The 21,672-nt window shown below is 51.5% G+C and overlaps 1 protein-coding gene across 10 annotated transcripts in view; it reads left to right on the plus strand.

The window, feature by feature from the left end:
• The first annotated feature begins 765 nt into the window (after positions 1-765).
• Positions 766-21,672, plus strand: part of CAMK2B (calcium/calmodulin dependent protein kinase II beta) — a 91,449-nt gene continuing 70,542 nt past the window's right edge. For 5 of the 10 annotated variants that reach the window (XM_055590697.1, XM_055590699.1, XM_055590700.1 and 2 more), the window contains exon 1: positions 768-1,056. In XM_055590697.1, the coding sequence (XP_055446672.1) occupies positions 992-1,056 (65 nt within the window). In that variant the 5' untranslated portion in view covers positions 768-991. Of the gene's footprint in view, positions 1,057-21,672 lie in introns of all 10 variants that reach the window. The other 5 variants (XM_055590692.1, XM_055590693.1, XM_055590694.1 and 2 more) reach the window with 2 other exon arrangements.

The following is a 21,672-nucleotide window of genomic DNA, read 5'->3' on the forward strand; positions in this document are numbered from 1 at the left end:
AGCTCTCAGGACCCCACGATGCTGATGGACCAGACACTGTTCCCCGATTCAGGGACCTCTTTCTGAATAGGAAATGTCTGTTCCTGGGACCTCTGCTCGGGAGCCCCTAGTGCCAAGTGCTAGGAAGAGGGAGGGGCTAAGACTGCGGGGAGCAGGCAGCCTCTACCCTTTCACCTAGAACTCCCTGTGTCCCCAGTGTGCACACCTGGTCTGGGAGGCTCCTGGGTGGCTCTGCCAGGGAGGCTGGACGGTGTGGTGTGTGGAGTGTGGAGACCCGGGCGGGCAGGAGGGGTCCTGTGCATGTCCCCGTGGGGGTGTCAGGAGTCTGTGGAGGGAGGGCTCTCCCCCCTTCCCATGTGCACCTGCGTCCCCTCTTGAGGTCCAGGTCGAAGCAGGCCTTCAGAGGAGAAAGGCGGCTGGGTTCATTGCGTGTAGTCCCCTGTGTATGTGCGCGCGGCAAGGGAGTCGCCAGGAGGCAGCGAAGTCAGCTCAGGGAGCCAGCGGTTGCCCGTGTGCGTGGCCCCAGGCGCCTGGGCGCGGGTGCGAGTGCCAGCGCAGCAAGTGCAGGGAGAGGGTGCGGGTACGAATGCCGGGAGCAGGAGCGGGTGCGAGAGCGTGTGAAGGGCGCGAGTGCGGGTGTAGGTGCAGGCTCAGGGCTCAAGTGCGTGTGCGGGTGCAGGGCGCGGATGCGGGTGCGGGGCGCGTGCAAGGGGCGGCGGGCGGGGCGGGCGCGGCGGCGGCGGCGGCGGCGGTGACAGCGGCGCCCGCGCTCCCCGCGCGTAGGTGTGCGGCGCGCTCCTGGCGGGGACGGAGCGCGCAGATCTCGCGTGCGCTCGCCGCCCGGCGCAGCCCAGCCCGGCCCCCGCTCGGCGCCGCGAGCCGAGGTGTCGCCCGCGCCCGCGCCCGTGTCGCCGCCGTGCCCGCGAGCGGGAGCCGGAGTCGCCGCCGCCCGAGCGCAGCAGAGCGCACGCCGAGCCCGTCCGTCGCCGCCATGGCCACCACGGTGACTTGCACCCGCTTCACCGACGAGTACCAGCTCTACGAGGATATTGGCAAGTAAGAGCTGCGGCGCGTGCGGGCCGAGCCGGGGACCCCGAAGGGCGCTGAGCTCCGAGGGCGGTGATCCTGGAGACCCAGACCCTCTGCGCCGCCGGCTCCGGGCGCACTGCGGCCCCGCGCGCCCCCGGCTGCTCCCGGCTCGGGGCCCGGAGCGCACGGCCCCGCGCGGCTTCGACCCCCTAGCCTCGGGGCCTGGCCGCCGGACAGCGGCGCGTGCGGCCCTACTGGGCCCTGTCCGGCACGATCGCTGGACCGGAGGCCCCGGCTCGAGGCGCGGGGCTCGGCGCGGCGGGGGCGGCAGCAGGTGTCCCCGGAGCGCCCGGCAGACGTGACGCATTTGGCGGCGGGAGGTCAGAGAGGAGCCGCGCGCGGTTTCGGCCGCGGGGCCTAGAGCGCGGGGGAGGGGGCGGCCCTGGCCCGGAGTGTCGTCCCCGGAGCGGGCCACGTTGTCCCCACCCCCACCGGGCGGCCGGGCGCGGGGGCGGCGGGACCTGCTCTGCGCCTGCTTCTCCGCGTGGCTTCATCTACGCGGGGGGTGCCCGTTGCGCTCCGCGCCGCGTGGGAACAGCCTCTGCTGTGGGTCCTCAGGAGATTTGGGGTTCTGAAGGCTTTCCCCCCAGATCCTCCGGGAGAGAGGAGTCTGGAGAGCTGGGGGCTGAGGTCAGGGAGCTGGGATCAGGTCACGGGGGTGAAGATGAGGAGCTTGATGGCCCTCAGGGTCGTGGGGGTGGGAGGGGGCGCAGTTCCGCAGAGTTATTTGCGGGGAGGCAACAGGACGGACTTTGAAGGCTCTTTTCAGGTCGGGCCTCGTGGAGGGAACAGGTGGCTCCTGGGCTCTGCTCACCGATGTGAGCCGTGTAGGGCCCTAGTCGGGGCTCTGCCGCCGGGCTCTACCCCGAATCTGATCTGGGGCTCCTCTCTGGCCTGGGAGTCTCCACTCTGTGAATCAAGGTGGCTTCACCTGGCATCTCCTGGTCTGGCTCCAGAACTCCTGAAATCCCTCGGTTCCAGCCTGGCGGCGGCCAGAGCCCCACTCTCCTCCATCCTGCCCCATCCCTCCAGCATGGTGGGGGCGCTGGCGAGGTTTCCTCTTACACCTCCAGCGGCAGATCCCTTTTTCCCTCTTTATTAAGAAACGTCTGTGGTGATACCTTGTGTTGGCGAGGGATGCTGATCATTGATAATTGTGGGTGAGAGCTGGGAGGAGTGTGGGGGCATGTGAATTCCCCAGCTCTCCCTACACGTGGGGGAGGATGGCAGTCAGGCCTGGGGGGCTGAGGAGTGAAGGAGTGGAATGGAGGAAGCCCATGATGGGGTCGGAGGAGGCTGGGCCCTGGGGATTCAGAAATTCCTCGGCCCTCAGGTGGGGGGCTGGTTGAGTGCCTGTCCCCAGGGCAGGGGGACCTGGAGAGCAGAGCAGAGAAGCGGGGGAGGGGTCCAGCACCCAGACTGTGTATACACCCGGGGCCCTGAGGAAGCTTCCAGGGCTTGTCTGGGACCAAGCCTGTGAGGATAGGGTGATGGGCTGGTGGTTCTCAGATGGGGACAAAGCAGGGGGCAGCAGTGGAAGGAAGGTCACCCCATTCTAGAGGACTTTCTTGTTGTTCCTCTGTGCCCAGGCCCTCACACCAGGCACCCCGCGTTCCCTTTGCAGAAGTGCCTCTTCCTGTTCACCCCATCTCCTCTGCCTGAACCTGGCTCCACGGACTGCTCCTTCACTTTTCTGTGAAGCTCTTTGGGCCAGCGGCCCGGCAGGGTGGTCGTCCCAACCCCAGGGCTGTAGTTCCAGGGGCCACAACTGGTTATCCTGGCTGCTGCGATTCACACCAACACTGGGGGATGGAGGTCCTTGGGATTGCCCTCGGGGAGGGTGTGGAGGGGGGTAGACCCTGCAGTGGAAGCCGGGCTCCCCTCCTGTCAGCAGGAGTGTGAGCCGTTGTGGAAAGGGAGCCAGGACCTGAGGCTTGAGTAGGTGAGGAAGCGTGGCTGTTGAGGGGGACCAGGGGCCTGGGAGAGGAGGGGAAGGTATCCCATCCTATGGGCTGGCCCAGCACCCCTTGGCAGAGCCTCCAGGCACCAGGCCCACTGAGGGATGCCCAGGGGCCTCTCATAGCCCCACTGGGTGGGGAGGAGGCCGGGCCAGTGCAGGGGGAGCTGCAGTGGGGCAGGTGTCAGGAGGGAGGGTCAGGCACTGGGGCCACCACCTCGGCCCAGGGCTGGGGTCCTCAGTGACCATGTCGGCGGTTGTTGACAATGCCTGGCCTGCCCGACGCTCAGTTGGTATTGCTTCCTGGTCCAGGTGGATGAGTCCAAGTTTATTTAAAGCTGCAGCCCCTGGCACCAGTCAGGCGACACTGAGCTCCCTGCCCGGGAAGGGCTGGGCCACAGGCCCACAGCTGCTCGCGTGACATGGCCACTGGACTGTCCCCTTCCTGCCCCGTCCCTTCTCTAACTTGTCGTCCCCCCTGCCGCCCGCCACTGTCTGTGCTTGGGATCGGCCCTTGGGGGCCTGGGCTTTGGGTTCAAGGGCCAGAAAAAGCTGTTTTCTGGGGTTCTGCCCTTCCTTGCCTGGCCAGGGCACAGCTCCCCAACACCAGCATACAGGTAAAGAGCCTTAACTTTGGCTTTAAGTTACAGACAGTTATAGATCAAGGCTGCGGAACACTCAGCCCAACACTGAACTGGCCAGCAACATGGCTTAAAAATGTTTCATATTGGATAGATTTTTTTAAATGGAAAGAACTTCCAGGAGTAATAAAATAAACACTTGTCTCCCTTCTACCTGGAATTGGAAACTGTTTCTTCTTTTGTCATTTTGGCTTTCAGTTCAGTTCAGTTGCTCAGTCCTGTCCAACTCTTTGTAACCCCGTGGACTGCAGCACCCCAGGCCTCCCTGTCCTTTAGAGTTCTTTAAAAAAAACATCAGAAATAAAGCCTTACCAAGAAATGTTAAGTAACCATTCTCCGCCAACAACTGTGATGTGTTCAGATTTATCCTTTTAGACTCTTGGTTCATTTGCACACAGATAGAGTCACAACTAACATACCCCATTCTTTGGGGGTGCTTTGTTTTTAACTTTATATAAACATCTGGAAACTTGCGCTTTCCCGCAGCTTAGTCTTCGGGGCATCTGTGTGTGGGGACGCTGTCTGCCTTTCGCTGCTGCTCTGTGTAGTGACTGTAGTACCTGGAGTACCTCGTGTTCCTCTCCTCGTGGCAATCTCCGTGTTGCCAGTGTTTCTTCCAGTCCCACCATGGGTTTGCTGGTGCCCAGGGGCGAGGGTTTCCTCAGAGTTTGGCTCTGGTGGTGGGGGTGCCAGTGGGGGTCTGGACATTCTCCGTGTCTCCCCTGGGCCCACTCCCCCACAGCCCCTTTCCTGGGCTTGGTGCTGACCTTGTCTGGCTGTTTGTTGAGTAGGAATTTTGTGCATTTTGTGTTCAGGCTCCCGGAGCTTAGACTCTGGGGAGTCATCCCCTTTAAAATCTGAGCGATCCCCCTCTCCAGGAGAAAGCAGCTCCCACATGGCTTTGGATGTAATTCAGGGGTTCGTGGACCCCTCCCCTTGAGAGAAGGTGAGCCCCATTGTAACAACCTCTAAGTGGCGCATTACTTTGAACGCCTGATTTTATTTGATTTGAGTTGCTCGGGAACCCCCCCTCATACTCCCCCTTCCCATTTTATAGACACAGAACTGCAGCTCAGAGAGAGTGGACAATATGCCCCCATCAGCCAGGAAGGCCCCCACTCCCAGTCCAGGGCACCCCTGTCCTTCCCAGCTTCCGCTGAACCTCAGGCAGGCCCCGAGCTGACCTTGGTGTGTCCTTGACTCTATCCAGTGTGCCCCAGTTGGGGGAGAGCAGGTCTTGTCCTGGGGTGTGACCCCTCAGGGGGAGGGTCATCACCATCCACCTTCCGTGCTTTCTTGACATCCTCTCCACTAGCCACCAGCCTGCTTGGTGGTTAATAGATAAACTCAGGAAATTCAGAGCAAATCGATGGTGAGCCTCCTGAGCGCCGAAGCCTGGTTGCCAGGGAAGAGAGGACTCGGGTGGAGGACTCATCACTGTGTTTGCTTTCTCCCGCCCTCAAGCACATCGGGTACTTCCTGCCCCAGGACCTTTGCCAGTGCTCTTGCCCCCTCCTCTGATGGCCCCACAGCTCATCCCCCTGGCCGCTCCCTTGGAGAGGTTCTCATGCCCGCTTCCTGCTCCTCCCCCACCTAGCCTCTCCCCGCTTCTGTCTTCCCCTGTCTCTGGGCACCATCTGACACAAAGGCGGGTGGGTGTCTGGCCTGCCCACAGTGGAGTTTCCTGCACGTGTGAGGAGGGGGTGAGTGACCCTGCCAGTGGCTTCTGCCTGCTGGGTGGCCCCCAGGGTCGGAGTCCAGATGCCTAATGTAGGGTATTTAGAGAAGAAGTCGCACATGTTGAGGCTGCTGTGAGATGCACATGAAGGTGAGGCTAGTTTAGTTACTATTGAACGGTATTTTTATACCATAACCTACTTTGCTGAGAGCTAAGAATATATCTTGTGCTTGCTACCTGCACTCTTTCTCTCCTGGTAACAGTCGCTAGCAATTAAATGGTGCTTATTACATTAAGGTGCTTGATCTGTGAAATAGGTACCGTGATCACTCCCAGTTTGGAGAAGAGGTGCCTGAGACTCAGAGACACTCCACACGGGGCTAGGGTTTGAGTCCAGGCTGTTGACTAGAATCTGCTTTCTGCTTCTCGCAGAAGCTCATGACCGTACGCCATTCTGTGTTTTTAAAAGGCAATTATTCCACTCTCTGACTCATGGCCCGGTTGTCCACTCATGGTCCACTCTGACCCTGGACTCCTCAGGGTCTCACTTGTCCTTAACAGGCTGCTCACTGAGCCCTCTTTGTGCTTTTCCAGCACAAGGCATTGTCCTATGGCTCCTTTTTGTAAAGACATCATTTCCTATGGTTGTCCCTCTGTGACAACCAATACTCTACCCCATTTGGGGCCAGCAAGTCTTATTTGATTTTAATGATGAAATAGACAACAGGGATAATATCTTAAAAGAAAAATCAATACATAACTATGTGCAGTAAATGTGACTCCTTCACACTCAAGTTTATTCATTCCACAGAGGAACCTGGACTGCCTGTTTTAATGTTAGTATAAGGATATGTGTGGTATATATATATGTACACATTTGTATACATGCATATACGTCACACACACACATATATATGGTTTAAAAACACAATGGAATCACCATATATGTGATTCTGCAGTTTGTTTGCTTCTAACACTTTTTCATGATGATCCGTCATGTCAGAGACTTTTTTTTTTTACAGATAAGTGCCTGCCAGTTCTCTTAGAATCAAGAGATGGATGTATATATGGTGGCCTTATTTTTAAAACCCCAAATGGAGACCCGTTCTCTGACAAGCAAGACGGAGGGAAGAGAGGATGCTGTGTTTGAAACAGGGGCTCCCAGGGTTATCAGGAGGGCATGATCATGGTGGATGAAGGAGCACTTTTTGGTGGGGTCCTGGGTTGGGGCACAGGGGTCTTGATCAAAAAGAAGCCAAGAACGTATTCCTCTCCTTTTTTTTTTTTTTTCAATCTGAAGGATCCCCCAAGAGCCTAGGCAAGACAGATGCAATGTTGGATTTTCTTTCTTCTACCTAAAGTGAAATTCTATCAGAGATGGTTCCCTTAGAGAGTCCACATTGAGTTGCCTGGAATTTATCAAGTGCTTTAATAAGAAAGACCAAGTGGAGGTGACATGAACAGCGTCTGCTCCCTGGAAACATCTTGTCCCTCCCACTGCTCTCTGAGGCCACCTGGTCCAAGGCAAGAGATGAGGCCTTTCTGGAGATCTCAAATATATTTTCAAAATTTTTAATTCCTTCTCTCTCCCTGCCTCAAAATGGAATCTGATTTAGTTATTTTTAAAGCATCTTTCACAGCTGCAAGTCACTTTGTTAGTGTAGAAATGTAAAAATGCATTATGTATCAACTTGGTTTTCCAAAAATTACCATATTGGCATGTTACAGAGAAATGTATATTTTATTCATATAAAGATCTGAATCTATTTAAAATGAAAACATCCTTATTGGCAGCTAGTGGTGTTCCTAGGTTCATAACTTTTGGGTGGCCTTTGTCTCCTAGGTTAGAGGGTCACTAGGTCGTTCAGTGGCCAAAACTCCTGGTGGACTGTTTTTTTTTTTTTTTTTTTTTTTGCATTGACATAATGATCCTAAAATAACTAAAGTTATGCTTCTTTGTTAAGCCAGATACAAGCTTTTGTTGAATTCAGGAACAGATTGGCAATAGCTGGGCATAGATTTAAGAACATTTTTTGGAGGATACATAAACCATGCTGTTCTACAGGCCTAATTTGAGAACCACCTTTTTTCCCTGCTTTATGAACAGTGAGTGAGCCCTGAGGGGAGGAGATGCTGTGACCATTCCCACGAAACAGGAAAGGTGTCCTGTTTTTGGATGTAACACCCTCCATGGTGTTGGGCATATCCAGGTTGGTGCCTGTTTCTATTGAAGAGCCAAGGGCAGTTCCTGCCTCCCTGTCACTCAGCCCACACTGAATTCCAGGGCTTAGAACCATGCCTAGTGCATAGTGGTGCCTGACAAAGTGGCTTCGTGTCACCCACTAAAAGATGGGGGCCCTTCAGGTGGTTGGGGGCAGGAGGTGCTGGTGGTCTTGGGGGTCTCAGATGCCTGGCCTGAGTGGTCACCTGTCTTGTCACCTGGTGAAGGGTGGCATGACTTGGGTGCTGGCCACAGAGCTGGATGCCAAGGGGTTGAAGCATTTTGCCCATTTCTTAGTGAAGTTCTTCATGTGGCTTTTGTTCTTGTACTCTGAGGTGCAGCCTGATTTTCAAAGCCCTTGATTTGATCTGAGACATCTGTTAGGGGCTTTCTGGGTGAAGAGTCCTGGTTTAGTTGGGAGCAGTACCTGCTGAAGAAGGCGATCAGGGTGGTGCATCCTAGCCCCCGGCTGCCTGTAGACCCCACCCCAGACCTGCTGAATCAGACCGGAGGAGAGTGGTTGCCCCTCAGTGGTGATCAGTGGGCAGCACAGACTCAGACCCTGCAAGGGGCCTCTGTGCCCAAGGCCAGGTGCCTGCGCCCGCTCCCTCCCTGGGCTCTGTAAGAGCCTTACTTGACCACGCATTTGGAATTTGCCTTCCTTTTTTCAGACACTCGATATTATCCCCTGACCCTATCCAAGTCATCTGGAGCAGAGCTTTCTAGAAGAAACAAAACTTGAGCCACAAATGTCAGGCATATGTGTAATTAAAAATTTTCTGGTACTTGAAAAAACCTAAAAAGAAACAGGTGAAAAGAACTTTAGTAGTGTATGTATTTAACTCAGTTTATCCAAAATATTGTTTCAACATATAGCCAATACAAAAATTATTGTTAAGCTATCTCAAATTTAAAAACATATTGTTTTTGAAATCTGTTGAGTCTCTTTGCACTTACAGCCCGTCTCAGCGTGAACCTGCCACACTCCAGGCTGTTAGGGCTGCGCACCAGCTGTGGTTACTCTATTGGACCTCACATGTTTAGAGCTTTAAGATCATTCCTGTTATTATTATTGTTACTATTTGCAACTTTCCTGGTTTATTTTGCTTTACTTCAGATTCCTTCACGCATCCAGCAAATCTGCCTGCACACGTATCATCTGCCAGGCATTTTCTGCATGCTTAGGAAACAGTGAACAAAGTTGAGGGTGCCTGCTTATACTGATGGGAGAAACAGGTGGTAAACCCTAAACAAATTATGTGATGGGGGTAGAAGGTGATTTATACTTCAGATTTTGGATTAAGGAAATTCAAGAATACCAGTTAGCAGGAAGGTTGTAGTTATAAAAACAGTGGTCAGGCCAAGAAAAGGAGAGAAACCTCAAATTGCCAAAATCGGGAATGAAAGAGTGGACATTACAACTAATCTTATAGAAATAAAAGGCTGATAAGGGAGTCCTATGAATGACTGTGTACCAAGTGAAAGGTAGCCTAGATGAAATGGACAAATTCTTAGAAAGACAAACAACTGAAACTGACTCAAGAAGAAATGGAGACTCTAAATAGACTTGTAACAATTAAAGTGAATAATTAATAAATTTTTAATGTCCCCCCCAAAAAAGTCCCTTCAGTCCAGATAACTTCACTGGTGAATTCTATCAAATGGTTAAAGAAGAATTAATACCAATCTTTCACAAACTTCTCCAAAAAATAGAAGAGGAAGGAATTCTTCCCAACTTACTCTATGAAGCCAGTAACTACCCTGATACTAAGGCCAGAGAAAGACATCTTAAGACTACAGACCAATATTCCTTTTGGATACAGATGCAACAACTTCAGCAAAACACTAGTGAAACAAATCTAGCGGCATGAAAAAGGGTTCATTATGAGCAAGCAAAATTTATTCCAGGAATAAAAAGTTGGTTCAAAATACAAAATGCAATCAATGTGTTATGCCAGATTAACAGATTAAACAAAGAAAATGTATGATCATTTCAATAGATGCAGACACAACGCATTAACAAAATCTAATACCTTTTCCTGCTAGAAATACTCAACAAACTAGGGTTAGAAATGAATTTCTTCAACTTGATAAAAGGCCTCTATGAAAACTCCACAGCTAACATATTTAATGGCAAAAAACTGAATGCTTTCTCCCTAAGACCAGAAACAATCAAGAAAAGAGTGTTCTATTCAACATTGTACAGGAGGTTCTGGCCAGGACACTTAGGCAAGAAAAAGAAATAAAAGGTACCCAGATAGGAGAGGAGTAGGTAAAACTACCTCTTTTTACAGATACTGTGATCTTGTATAGATAAAATCCCAAGGAATCCCTGAAAAGCTGTTAGAACTAAAAAATGAATTTAGCAAAATTGCAAGATACAAGATCAAGATACAAAAATCCAATATGTTTCATTACACTTGCAATGTTCAACCCCAAATAAAATTAGGAAAGAAAATTCATATTTTAAAAGAATAAAATACTAGTAAGAAATTTTTAAAAAGGTAATACAAGAGTTGAACATTGAAAACTACAAACTACTGTTGAAGAGTATTCAAGATCTAGATAAATGGAAAGATGTTTTATGTCCATGGAACTGAAGACTTAATATTGTTAAAAAGGCAGTATATGCCAAACTGATCTATAAATTCAATGTAGTACCTATTACAATTCCAGCTACTTGTTAAAAAAGAATAAAAAATTAAAAATTAAATTTGTAGGGAAATGTAAGGGGTCCAAAAGAGCCAGAACAATTTTGAAAAAGAACAAAGTTGGAGGATTCCTACTTCCTGATTTCTAAACTAACTATACTGTTATACCAATCAAGTCAGAGCAGATATCGTCTGGCATAAATGTGGGGATAGTGTGACTAAAGGATAAACACATAGATCAGTGGAATAGGATTGAGAGTCTAGAATAAACTCATATATCTATGGTCTGTTGATTTTTTTTGACAAGGATGGCAAGACAATTCAATGGAAAAAGAATAATGGTTCCTTTAACCAGTGGACAAGTGGGCATCCATGTGCAAAAGGATGAAGTTGGAACCCTATCTAATGCCAGATACGAAAGTAGATAGGACTTCCTTGGTGGTCCATTGGTAAAGAATCCATCTGCCAATGCAGGGGACATGAGTTTGATCACTAGTCTGGGAAGATTCCAGATGCCATGGGGCAACTAAATCTGTGTGCCACAACTACTGAGCTCTGGAGCCCACAAGCTGCACCTCGTATGAGCCCATCACCGCAACCACTGAAGCCCCGGCAACCTGGAGCCTGTGCTCTGCAACAGGAGAAGCTGCCACAACGAGGAGCCCGTGCTCTGTACCTAGAGAGTAGCCCCACTCTCTGCAATTAGAGAAAAAGCCCTTGCAGCAACAAAGACAAAGCACAGCCAAAAATAAATAAATATTAATAAACAAACTTAAAAAAAAAGATATATTAGTGATCAGTAAGCACACAAAAAGATGCTCAACATACTTATCTCAAAATGGCCTAATTGTAGGAGCTAAAACCAAAAAATTCTTGGAAGAAAACTTAGGAGTCAATCTTTGTGACCTTCGATTTGGCAATGGTTTTTTTGGGTACAACACCATAAAGCACAAACAACAGAAGAAAAATAAATTGGACTTAATTAACATTAAAAAAAACTTTTGTGCTTTAAAGGATACCACCAAGAAAGTGGAAAGACAACCCATGGAAAGGGAGAAAATATTTGCAAATCATATATCTGATAAGGAACTTGTATTTAAAATATTTTAAGAGCTTACTACCTAACAGTAAAAAGACAAATGACCTAATGAAAAAATGGGCAAAGGACCAGAAAAGATATTTCTCCAGAGAAGATATACCAGTAGGCAATAAACATACAAAAGGATGCTCAACATCATTAGTCATTTAGGAAATGCAAATGAAAATCACATTGAGATCCCACCTCATTTCCACTAGAATGAGTAGAATAAAAAAGACAATGTCAAGTGTTGGTGAGGATATGGAGTTGGAACCCTCATGTGTTACCGGTGGGGATGTAAAATGGGGCAGGTGCTCTGGAAAACATTCTGACAGTGTCTCAGATTGTTCCCTTCCTAGGTATGTACTCAAGAGATATGAAAACACGTTCCCAAAGACATACAGATGGGCAGTAGACACATGAAAAGATGCTTCACATTGTTAACTATTAGAGAAATGCAAACCAGAGCTAAAGGGACTTTTGGAACCTGCCAGCCAATGCTCGGGGACACAGTTCAATTCCTGGTCCAGGAAGCTCCCACATGCCATGGGACAGCTAAGCCTGTGTGCCACAACTCCTGAGCCCATGTGCCACAGCTACTGAAGCCGTGCACCCTAGAGCCCGTGTTCCACAATAAGAGAGAAACGACTGACACTAGTCCATGCACAGAAGAGAAGTGTAGCACCTGCTCACTGCAACCAGAGAAAGCCCTTGAACAGCAAGGAAGACCCAGCACAGTCAGAATACACACAACTTGTTAAAAAATCAAAACTTCAGTGAGGCATTGCCTCACACTAGTCAGAATGGCCATCATCAGAAAATAAATGTCTATAAATAATAAATACTAGAGTGAGTGTGGAGAAAAGGGAACCACACTGTTGGTGGAAATGTATTGGTGCAGCAATTATGGAGAACAGTATCAGATCAGATCAGATCAGATCGGTCGCTCAGTCGTGTCCGACTCTTTGCGACCCCATGAATCGCAGCACGCCAGGCCTCCCTGTCCATCACCAACTCTCGGAGTTCACCCAGACTCACGTCCATCGAGTCAGTGATGCCATCCAGCCATCTCATCCTGTCGTCCCCTTCTCCTCCTGCCCCCAATCCCTCCCAGCATCAGTCTTTTCCAATGAGTCAACTCTTCGCATGAGGTGGCCAAAGTACTGCAGTTTCAGCTTTAGCATCATTCCTTCCAAAGAAATCCCAGGGCTGATCTCCTTCAGAATGGACTGGTTGGATCTCCTTGCAGTCCAAGGGACTCTCAAGAGTCTTCTCCAACACCACAGTTCAAAAGCATCAATTCTTCAGCGCTCAGCCTTCTTCACAGTCCAACTCTCACATTCATACATGACCACAGGAAAAACCATAGCCTTGACTAGACGAACCTTTGTTGGCAAAGTAATGTCTCTGCTTTTGAATATGCTATCTAGGTTGGTCATAACTTTCCTTCCAAGGAGTAAGCATCTTTTAATTTCATGGCTGTAGTCACCATCTGTAGTGATTTTGGAGCCCAGAAAAATAAAGTCTGACACTGTTTCCCCATCTATTTCCCATGAAGTGGTGGGACCGGATGCCATGATCTTCATTTTCTGAATGTTGAGCTTTAAGCCAACTTTTTCACTCTCCACTTTCACTTTCATCAAGAGGCTTTTGAGTTCCTCTTCACTTTCTGCCATAAGGGTGGTATCATCTGCATATCTGAGGTTATTGATATTTCTCCCCGCAATCGTGATTCCAGTTTGTGTTTCTTCCAGTATGGGGTTCCTTAAAAAACTGAAAATAGTTACCATAGAATCCAGCAATCTCATTCCTGTGCATGTATCTGGAAAAGATGAAAATTCTAATTAGGAAAGATCATGGCCCACAATGTTCATAGCAGCATTGTTTATTATAGGCAAGACTTGGAAGCAACCTGAGTGTCCATTGACAGATAAATGGATAAAGAAGATATTGTACATATATACAATGGCATGTTACTCAGTCATGAAAAAGAATGAAATAATGCTATTTGAAGCAACATAGATGGGCCTAGAGATTATCATACTGAGTGAAGTCAGACAGAGAAAGACAAATATCATGTGATACTACTTATGTGGTATATGTGGAATCTTAAAAAATGATAAATGAACTTATTTACAAAATAGATGGACAGACAGAGAAAACAAACCTATGATTACCCAGGGGGAAAGGAGCAGGGGAGGGATAAATTAGGAGTGTGGGATTAACAGATACACACTACTATGTATAAATAGATAAACAATAAGGACCTACTGTATGGCACAGGGAAATATTAATATATTTGATATCTTGTGGAGAAAAAAGCATACATCCGCACAAAAACTTGTTCATAACAGCATTATCCACAATAGCCAAAGAGTAGAAACGAACCAAATGTCCATCATCTGATGGATGGATAAAGAAAATGTGTTATTTCCACACAATGGAGAATTATTCGTGCAGAAAAAGAAATGGAGTACATTATGAGTCAGCTTGTGGTGTCTGAGGGCAGGGCCCACAACGCCATGGCCAAGACAACCATCCCCCGGCTCCCTCTACCCCAGCCTTGGCGCCATCTTACCCCGGGACACCTGTCAGCATGCCCAGAAGCAACTGAGAACTGCCTGGGAGCTGGAGGCTGGCATGAGCTAGACAGTGGGGGATGAGAGGCTGGGAGGGGAGACCCACAGACCTCACCTCGTACTCTGCCAAGTCTTGGTTGGTGTTTCATTTCCCACAGCCTAGACCGGCTTTGGGTCCAGAGTGGTCTCAGAGTGGACACAAGGCCATGATAAGCAACAAGAGGCCGCACCCCAGCCCGACCCCTGACCCAGACCGTGCCCCTGGACACAGCTCCTGAGAGTCCCATCCTCTCACCTCTCACCTGGCCCTGACTGAAGGAGGAGGGTTATGCCGGATGGGTGCTGGAGGGTGAGGCTCCTCTGGGAGCAGAAAGGGTGGGTCCCAGTGGGTGGGGTGATGGGTGAGGGTGGAGGAGGAGGACAGGCTGTCAGTGCGATTGGCAGTGATGGGAAGGGCTGGAGTAGGGGTGGAGCCCAAACCCCAAACCCCCGGCTCTGTGATTCCGGGAAGTCTAGTTGCCTCCATTCTGGGCCTGCCCTGTGCTCCTCCTTCCTGCCTTGGTCCTCCCCCTCACCTCTCCTTACCTCCTTCTCTTCTCCTTGGCCCCTTTTCCAGGCTCCCATGTCTCCCACTCCTTCTGTCCCCTGGGGCACCCCCAGGGCAGGCTGTGAACCCTGCTGGCTTCATCCCCAAATCCCTGGCCGAGGAAGGCCCCAGAAGTCCAGGAGCTGGGAGTCCCTAGGAGCAGGGCCCGGCTGGGAATCCAGAGGCCAGGTGCCACACGGGGTGAGTGTCCTCCTACCCTCTGTGGAGACCAGGCGGGGACGGACCCTGCTGGAACACCTCAAGCTCAGGGTTCCACTTCGAGGGACCAGTAGGTGCCTTGGCTTCAGAGCTCTGGCCCTGGTGTTGATCCGTGTGCTGGGGCTCTACTTGTTTCTGTCCTGAGTGGTCCCCCTGGGACTGCACCATCCATGATTCCTGGACTGGGATCTGGGTGCTGAGTCCAGGGCTCCGGCAGTCTTGTCATTCCAGCGTGGGGTGGGCTCCAGGGTCCCCTCATCCGTGCCCCTTCCTTCCCTGAGGGTCTCTGGCCCCTCGAATCTGGATGGGGCAGTGGAGCAGGAGAGAGACTTCCAGCTTGCTGACCGTGGTGCCTGAAAGGCGGTGCTTTTCACGATTCCTCTGTGGCCTGAGAGTGGGCGCATTCGTACACTTGCATTTTTATTTTCTGACCCATGAACAAATGCTCATCTTGACTGATTGCCTGAGGGACATACTGCCTAGGACGGCCTGTCTTGTGGGAGTTAAGCTATCTTTTCTGATTCAAGTTTAGATTTTTCTTCCCTTCCTCCTTCATCTGCGTACAGGCTCTTCCTGGTATGGCGACCAATGGGCATTCCCTTCATTTTGCTGGCTGGACCTTGTGGAGCAGGGACTGGGGGCTGGGTAGGTCCATCCATTTCCCTTCTCCTCTCCTTTCCTTACTTAAAGGATGCTTCAGGGTCTCTCCATAAAGAAGGCTGAGCACCGAAGAATTGATGCTTTTGAAGTATGGTGCTGGAGAAGACTCTTGAGAATACTTTGGACTGCAAGATCAAACCAGTCAATCCTCAAGGAAATCAACCCTGAATATTCATTGGAAGGACTGATGCTGAACCTGAAGCTCCAATACTTTGGCCACCTGATATGAAGAGCCTACTCGTGGGAAAAGACGCTGATGATGGGAAAGACTGAGGGCAGGAGAAGAAGGGGACGACAGAAGATGAGATGATTGGATGGCATCACCGACTCAACGGACATGAGTTTGAACAAGCTCTGGGGTATAGTGAAGGACAGGGAGGCCTGGTGTGCTGCAGTTCATGGGGTCACAAAGAGTTGGATGCAACTTAGTGGTCACACAACAAAGGGGTCTCTCCTGAGGCCGTCCTGGGGTTGCCTTCTCCGGCCTGCCCGTTCTCAGGCTCCTCCGCCGGGTTGAGCTGTCATCTGAGTTCCAGTCCCCTCTGCTTTTCCATCTCCTGCATCTCCCAGCCCCAACGGTCAGTACAGGCACTGGGTGGGGGTCTGGGTCTTGCTCTCACTGGGGACTTCTGTGCATCACCTCTTGGAGTGTGCAGGGTCTTCACCTTGCTTCCCCATTGGGGTGCTATCTGTGTGGACCCCCTGCACAATCTCCAGGTTCCACTGTGCCTAAGTCAGTCTGGGGCTCCCAGGTGAGTGGACACCGAGGCCTGGGCTCTGTGTGGCAGGGGCATTGAAGTGGGTCCTTACCAACAGGAGGGGACAGTCACGAGTGTATTCTCTTGGGGATAGTGGGTTGGTGCTGCACCCCTGGGCAGAAGGGTCACCTCTCAGAGCCTCAGTCTCCTCATCTGTGAAGGGGGTGTGTCATTGTGAGGTCAGTCACACAGTGCAAGGAGCTGACTACGTGGCAGAGAGGGCAGAGCCCATGCCCAGTCTGGAGGCCTCTGGTGCTTCAGCTTTCTCTGCACTGTCTCTGAGGCCAGGGCCTGGGGGGAGGGGCCGGGGTGACCATTAAGGAGGACGCAGCCCAGAGCCGAAGAGGGGGCCGTCCAGGACACCAGTGCCGTGCAGTTGGCATTGTGGACCAGCCGCTTTTCTGTGCCCAAACTAAGGAGGGTGGTTCCAGGCCAGGTGGGACAAGGAGGACATCCACGGGCAAGGCATGCATTTCCTGCCCACTGGGTCGTCTCTGCCCTGGCCTGGCCCACAGATCAGGGACCCTGTCTGTGCCTGGCAGCACTGAGCCCGTCACAGCTGTTCCTTTCAGCTCGTGGTTTTCTGTCTGGGGTTGTTATGCTTTTTTTCTCTAAATGTTCTTTGTTTGTCAGCAGAGGTTAAGGTATGGCACGTGGTTCTAAAGGTACTCCTTTTGAAAATTTGACTTTAAAGTTAGCAGGACAAGTACAAGTCTCTCTCTCTCTTTTTTTTTTTTTTTACTTATTTCTTAGACATACAGCTACATATCCTACCAGTCTTCCTTTTTTTTTTTATTGTGGTAAAATATATATAACACAAAATTTACCATCTTAACCATTTTTAAGTGTGTAGTTCAGCGGTGTTCAGTATATTTCTGTTGTGGTGTTACCATCACCACCATCCATCTCCTGAACATTTTTATCTGATAAAATGGACTCTGTCCCCATTAAACATCACAAACTTCCCTTTCCCCCAACCCCTGGCACCCCCTGTTGTACCTTCTGTCTCTGAATTTGACTGCTCTGAACATCTCATGTAAGTGGACGCACATAGCATTTGCCTCTTTGTGTCTGACTTATTTCACTCAACATACTGTCCTCAGGTTTTACGCATGTTGTAGCATGTGTCAGAATTTCCTTCTTCTTTGAGGCTGAATGATATTCATTGTATGGATGGACCACATTTTGCTTATCCATTCACCTGTCAATGGACACTTTGGGCCTCGCGGCTGTTTTAAAAGACATAATACATGGTCTCCTCCCACTGGCCACGACTTCTCAACACTGGGCTGTGTGGCTTGGGCCACCGTGTAATCTCTCTGGGTTTAGTTTCCCCCTCTATAAACCAGGAAAGTGAAAAGTGAAAGTTTTAGTCGCTCAGTCATGTCTGACTCTTTGCGACCCTATGGACTGTAGCCCACCAGGCTCCTCTGTCCCTGGAATTCTCCAGGCAAGAATACTGGAGTGGGTTGCCATCCTCCAGGGATCTTTCTGACCCAGGGTTTGAACCCAGGTCTCCTGCATTGCAGGCAGATTCTTTACCGTCTGAGCCACCAGGGAAGCCTGAGAAACCAGGAGGTTTGGGTCAAATGACCTTCTGGGGTCCCTTGTGGCTCTGTGAATTGACTCTGTGGAAATCCCATTTCCTTCCTCTGAGACTTGCCACAAAGCTCACCTGTCAGATGCTTGGGCATCTGTGAGCCAATCACACAGGTATTTGCATTCCTGGAGAATACAACCTAAGGAGGATGAAGTCTGATTGACCCGAAACATAAAAGAAAAACAAGTCCCTAGAGCTTTAATGGATATGCCTACCCCTTCCAGGAAAAAGGAATCAAATGGCCACGAAGCCCATCTTCCTAAGTTCCAGATCCTGTTGGGCCTGGGCCACCGTGGGTGGTGAGTTGCCGTCTGTGTTCAGAGCATCTGTCCAGGCAGGCGGTGCTGCTCCCATGCCCGCCCAGATGCCCTGCTTCCCGCCAGGGCCACTGAACCTTCCAGTCGCTGTCCCTCCTCCCTTGTCTGCTCCTGCTTGTCCTCCGTGAGCTGCACAGCCTCAGCAGTAATTTCAGGCCCCCAGGGGGTTGACTCAGTTCTTTCCCCATCGATGACTGCCTGGCGGACGTGGCTTTGAAGAGCTGCTTTTGAAGGTTGCTCTGTGGGCCGCGGCTCACAGACCCAGGCTGGGAACATGGTCCCAGGTGCTGCGGCTGTGTGTGCATTCAGCGGTCCCATGGCTTCTGAATCGGCCCTTGGTCTGTCGACAGTCACACAGGGAGGGCAGCCACGTGGGCTGCTTTCTGGGCTGTACCGGCCCTTGCAGTGGTGCTGGGTGCATCCAGCTCTGGGGATGCTGGCCGGGTTCCATGGCCCTCCAGGGTGGCCCCTGAGCATGAAGGTAGCAGATGGAAGCACAGCTGGAGAGGGCCCTGGGCTCAGGCTCTGATAAAGGCATCTTAAGAGTGCAGTGGCCCTGAAGTGATGTCAGTGTCTCCAGATCAGGACAGGCAGCCTGAGGTGGGCAGGTGGGCTGGCCGGGACCCCAGCAGAGCAGGTGTGAGCTGCTTCTCGTTGGAAACTCCTGTACCAGCTTCCTCGGTGCCTCTGCCGGACCTTCCTGGGCCTACTTGGCCTGGCCATCAGTGGAGGGCCGCTGACCATGGAGATTTCTGGGGGCACACACAGCCTCGGCCTCTAGCCTTGAGGATTCTGACACTCTCAAATTCAGATTTCCTTTTGAACCAGAAACCTGAGGGTGTGAGCTTTTCTCCTCAGGGTTCGCATGTACACCCCCCACCACAGAACCCCTTTGCCGGGACAGCAGGTCTCTGCATCTGTGGGGTGAGGCGGGCAGGCAGCTCCCCAGAGCCTCGTCACTGACACCTCCATGGCCACACGGTTTGGTCATCTTCATAATCAAGGGGACTTTTACTTCCTTCCCATAATATGTTCAATGCTTCTGAAAATACCAAAATGTTTACAATTATTTGGTGGTGGAACAACTTGGCCCTCTCTGTCCAAGTGTCAGTGAAAGGGAGGTCCATGATGTGACACCTTGCCTCTGTCCAGAGCACCCCAGATGGCTGGACCAGGGGCAGGCGTGGGTGTCCAGGTAGGGCCAGGGCCCTCTCTCTGAGCTGGTTTTTCTGATGGAAAACAGGTGAAAAGTCCATAATGGTTCTGGGAACCTCTATGGTCACTGGTGTCTGATAATTCAGGGTGAGTTGACTTCTGCTTGCTGGGCACTCAAGAGGGACATCCAGGTACCCCAGGTGGGGAATGGGGCCAGGAGTAAGGAGAGGAGGCCAGAGACCCAGGACGAGAGCCTTGAATGGGGTGCTTCCGGCACACAAGGTGGTGGAGGCCCCAGGCCTCTGCAGGCCTAGATGTGGCTTCCTGCTGCCCTGCCCCCCAGCTTGTTGCCAGCTTCCCTTGACAAGCTGGAATCCTGTGCCATCGGGATTCTAGGAGCCAACAAGTGCAGACCCAAGCCCTGCCCTTGAAGCATCCCAATTTATTTCAGGGACCGACAAAAATGTGCCTTGCTACCTCTCTGCCAAGTGTGTAATAAGCCTCCTGCTCCTTGCAGGTGGGCCACGGAGGCTGCATGCGGTGAGGAAGGGTTGCCTTCACATATAAAGAGGTCCTACAGGTCAATAAGAAAAGAGCTAAAATTCCAACTGAAATAGGGATGAAGGACCTAAGCAGGCAGCTCACAGAAGATGAAGTGGAAGTTCTTTCAGGCGGCGAAAACATCAACAGAAATGAAACCAAAGCCACTGCTCTCTTGTCCCTGAGTTCACCTCGTGCTTCAGGTATGAGATGGTTTTTCCGGGTGACCCGTGGGCTGATGAGGCCACCTCGGTCAGTCTCAAGGCTCAGCTACCCCGAAGCTGATGAACAGAGGGCCTGGGCGTGGGTGGGCTGGGCCGGGCTGAGGCCTCTTCGTGTAGGCAGGAGAGGAATTCTAGAGATGCGGGTGCCTGCTCCTCCAATACTGAGCTGTGCAGTTGCAGAAGGCCTTGCTTACCCCTCCTGCTCCTTCTCCTATTGTCCTGTCAGCACGTGCCCAACCCCCCCACCATGCGTCAAGTGGGCCTCTAACTCTCCCATTACCTGCTCCCTGCAACACCCTCTGCAGAGGTCACTGCAGGGCACAAGGCCAGGTCCAAACTGCAGGCTCTGCCCTGGCCTAGTGGGAGGAGGGGGCCCCAGGCATCAAGGGGTCCAAGGTGGTCCAGGGCCTCCCTTTGTCCTATCCCACCTCTGTCCTTGTTTTGGTCTTTGCTTAATGCAAACTCTCAACTTGAGTCATCTGGGGAGCTTGCTGCTAAGGATTGTACCTGAGAGAAAGAGGGAGAAGGAGAGGGTCAGACACCAACACAGAGAAGGGGAGGTGGGGTAGGGGAGAGCAAGGAGCATGTAGGCGTGAGCCTCATCCCATAAGAGGCCCAGGAATGGCGGGTGCCCACCGAGGCTGCATATGACAGGTTGGATTTGAGAGGAGCCCTTGGCGGAGATCAGCTCTTACCTTGGGGCCCTGTCTTGTCCTGGGACAGCCTGGATTATCTGCCCTCAAGAGGCCTCTGGCCTGGCCAGGATCTCATCCACCCCACCCCTTTCCCCACATTCCACACCATCCACAGAGCGGGAGGGGAGCGGTGGCATTCCCTGTTATAGTCCCCTCTCTAGTGACAGCTGATCAGTGTTAACAGCTGGGACGGGGGTATCCTGAGCCATGCTGCTTCCCCATTCCTATGGTGTAAATACACCCAGGTCAAGCTTGACATCACCAGAACATTTGGTTTTGTGTAACTAGTAAGAGCCGGCCTGTGAGCCAGACCCCTGGGTAGGGTCGGGGGGAAGGCAGCCCCTGAGCCTCGGCTCTGGCCACACACCCACAGCCCCTCCTCTCCCAGACGCAGCTTCTCCTGCTCCTTCTCTGCCCTCGATGGAATATTCCATCCATCCCCACCCAACCCCCTTTCTTTCGGAGCCAACAAAGGGCACCTGGTAGGTGAATGTGCAGGAAGGGTGGGCGGCGGTGCTGGCGGTTTAGTCGCTCGGTCGTGTCTGACTCTTGCAACCCCATGGACTGTAGCCTGCCAGGCTCCTCTCTCCATAGGATTCTCCAGGCAAGAATACTGGCGTGGGTTGCCATTTCCTTCTCCAAGGGATCTTCCCGACCCAGGAATTGAACCCGGGTCTCCTGCATTTCAGGCATATTCTTTACCAACTGTGCTACGAGGGAAAATCAAAGGGAGGTCTGCGTTTAGGTCCCGCCTCTGCCACCCACAGTGCCACGGGTTCAGCAAGGCATTGGTGCCCCACCCTTCCCATCTTCCACGGGGGTCCTGAGAGCCCAGGGGACAGACACTTTGGAAACTGTAGAGGGCAGTCCTGGGAGCTGTCGCGTCTGGAGAGTCTATGACAGCCCCGAGCACCCTTCTCACATTGTGCGGGTCCTCGGTCACGCTGGAGTGTCAGGGTTTCGATGTGACTGATATACTGATGTTTTCCTTAGGCTTTTCCACATGTGGTTAAAAAAATCCCCC

The sequence above is a fragment of the Bubalus kerabau genome, chromosome 8 (assembly GCF_029407905.1).
Source record: "Bubalus kerabau isolate K-KA32 ecotype Philippines breed swamp buffalo chromosome 8, PCC_UOA_SB_1v2, whole genome shotgun sequence".
Classification (NCBI taxonomy): domain Eukaryota; kingdom Metazoa; phylum Chordata; class Mammalia; order Artiodactyla; family Bovidae; genus Bubalus; species Bubalus kerabau.